The following is a 1,558-nucleotide window of genomic DNA, read 5'->3' on the forward strand; positions in this document are numbered from 1 at the left end:
ATCTTTCTGACCTCAAACTTTTGAATGCCGGTGTATATCATTACTATAGAAAGCAAACAAAGTACCTAGTTATTCTCAGTACCTGTAAAATTTCAGCAGCTGTTAGTGTTTGTGTGTGAGTCTCTGTACTTTCTTCTGTATTTCAGCCCCTCCAGTTCAACTCTGCCACCTGGACTGGTTCGCCTTGCAACCAAACAGTTGAACTGGCAATTGGTGCTGGCAAGGTAATACCATCAGTTTTACTGTATATACCATACAGACATACTGTATAAAAGCTTTTCAGAGAGTTTGAGTTAGTCTATTCCTGGCAGGTTCATCCACAGTGTGAAAAGCTCTTTTGCACTTGATGCATCGGCATTTGCTGTATATTGATCATCCACACCTTATTAACTCTGCATTAATAAAGTGTATGCTGTGTCTCACCAAAAAATCATTGTATTTTGCCCCTAATTTAGACTCTAAAGTTGTTTTAGGTTCATTTTAACTGCAACAACACTGTTTTCTTGGTTTTGTTGGTGTGTTTTGGTTCTTGTTGTGAGAGATCCAAATTTAATTAAACGTCTGTTTGTGGATGCAAGCCATGTAATCTCAATCAAACTCATTTTTTCCTTCACTGTTCTTCTTGTTCCTGCCAGTTATCTAGTTATGCAAAACAGTGCAATACAACCAGAGACAGCAAGCTTTAATTAGCTATTGATTTCTAGATGGAAGACAACATTCTCTGTGTTAGAAATATTTATTTTTGGCCCCACGTTTGCTTACACAGTCATTCTGTCTTCTTTTCCCCCATTTTGTTTATTTATTTTTTCCCCATCCAGTAATGGGAAGCTTCTGGCTGTGGTTCAGGACCAATGCGTGGAAATTAGGTAATTCTGCACATTGATTGGAAATGTTTGCCCTTTCTATAATTGATTAATTTTTCACCCTCTTGTCTCAGGGGCTGTTCAGCTGAGCAAAGCTACTTCTGAGATTGATGATTTGGTGCAGATGATGTATTTTTAAACATTTGTATGTGTTTTCATGTACAATTCCGTTTCAGTGGGTGTGATTTATTTTGCTTAGCACCAGCTAATCCACTCGCGCAGAAATGAAAGTGTCATGCTTCAGGGTCTAAGTAATTCCCAGCCTGAAATTCTGAAAACAACCTCTAAATTGGTTAATCTAAAAAAAATCTATAGTTTTTTCCACATTCTCTTATATTTACTTACTGAGGCTGATGGGAACTCAAAACGCTCATATGTGATTATCAAAATGCTTCTAATGGGCTTCTTGCTGTCTTTTAGGTCAGCTAGAGATGACTTTGGATCCATCAAAGGAAAATGCCAAGGTACAGTGAACATTTTGTTTTGTGGTTATGCCAGGCTATTTCCCCAGATTTTCAACAAAATTAGTAGCATATAGCAGAAAGTTTCTGTGAATTTTGACATTCTCAGCAAATATTTGCTGATTTAATTGGAACTTAATACCATTATAAACGTTCTCAGACTGGTTCATGAATATTAATTAGGTGACGTATATGGTGTGTGTGTGTGTGTGTGTATATATATATATATATATA

At 36.6% G+C, this 1,558-nt stretch overlaps 1 protein-coding gene across 1 annotated transcript in view; it reads left to right on the forward strand.

Annotated features, from left to right (window-relative positions):
• Positions 1 to 96: 96 nt before the first annotated feature.
• Positions 97 to 1,558, forward strand: part of LOC107576439 (neuroblastoma-amplified sequence-like) — a gene marked incomplete at both ends in the record, with an annotated part of 35,867 nt that continues 34,405 nt past the window's right edge. The window contains 3 exons of the mRNA XM_016262614.1: positions 97 to 224; positions 819 to 866; positions 1,284 to 1,327. Coding sequence (XP_016118100.1) covers positions 97 to 224; positions 819 to 866; positions 1,284 to 1,327 — 220 coding nt within the window. The remainder of the gene's footprint in view (positions 225 to 818; positions 867 to 1,283; positions 1,328 to 1,558) is intronic.

The sequence above is a fragment of the Sinocyclocheilus grahami genome, unplaced genomic scaffold (assembly GCF_001515645.1).
Source record: "Sinocyclocheilus grahami isolate Dianchi unplaced genomic scaffold, SAMN03320097.WGS_v1.1 scaffold3686.1, whole genome shotgun sequence".
NCBI lineage: Eukaryota > Metazoa > Chordata > Actinopteri > Cypriniformes > Cyprinidae > Sinocyclocheilus > Sinocyclocheilus grahami.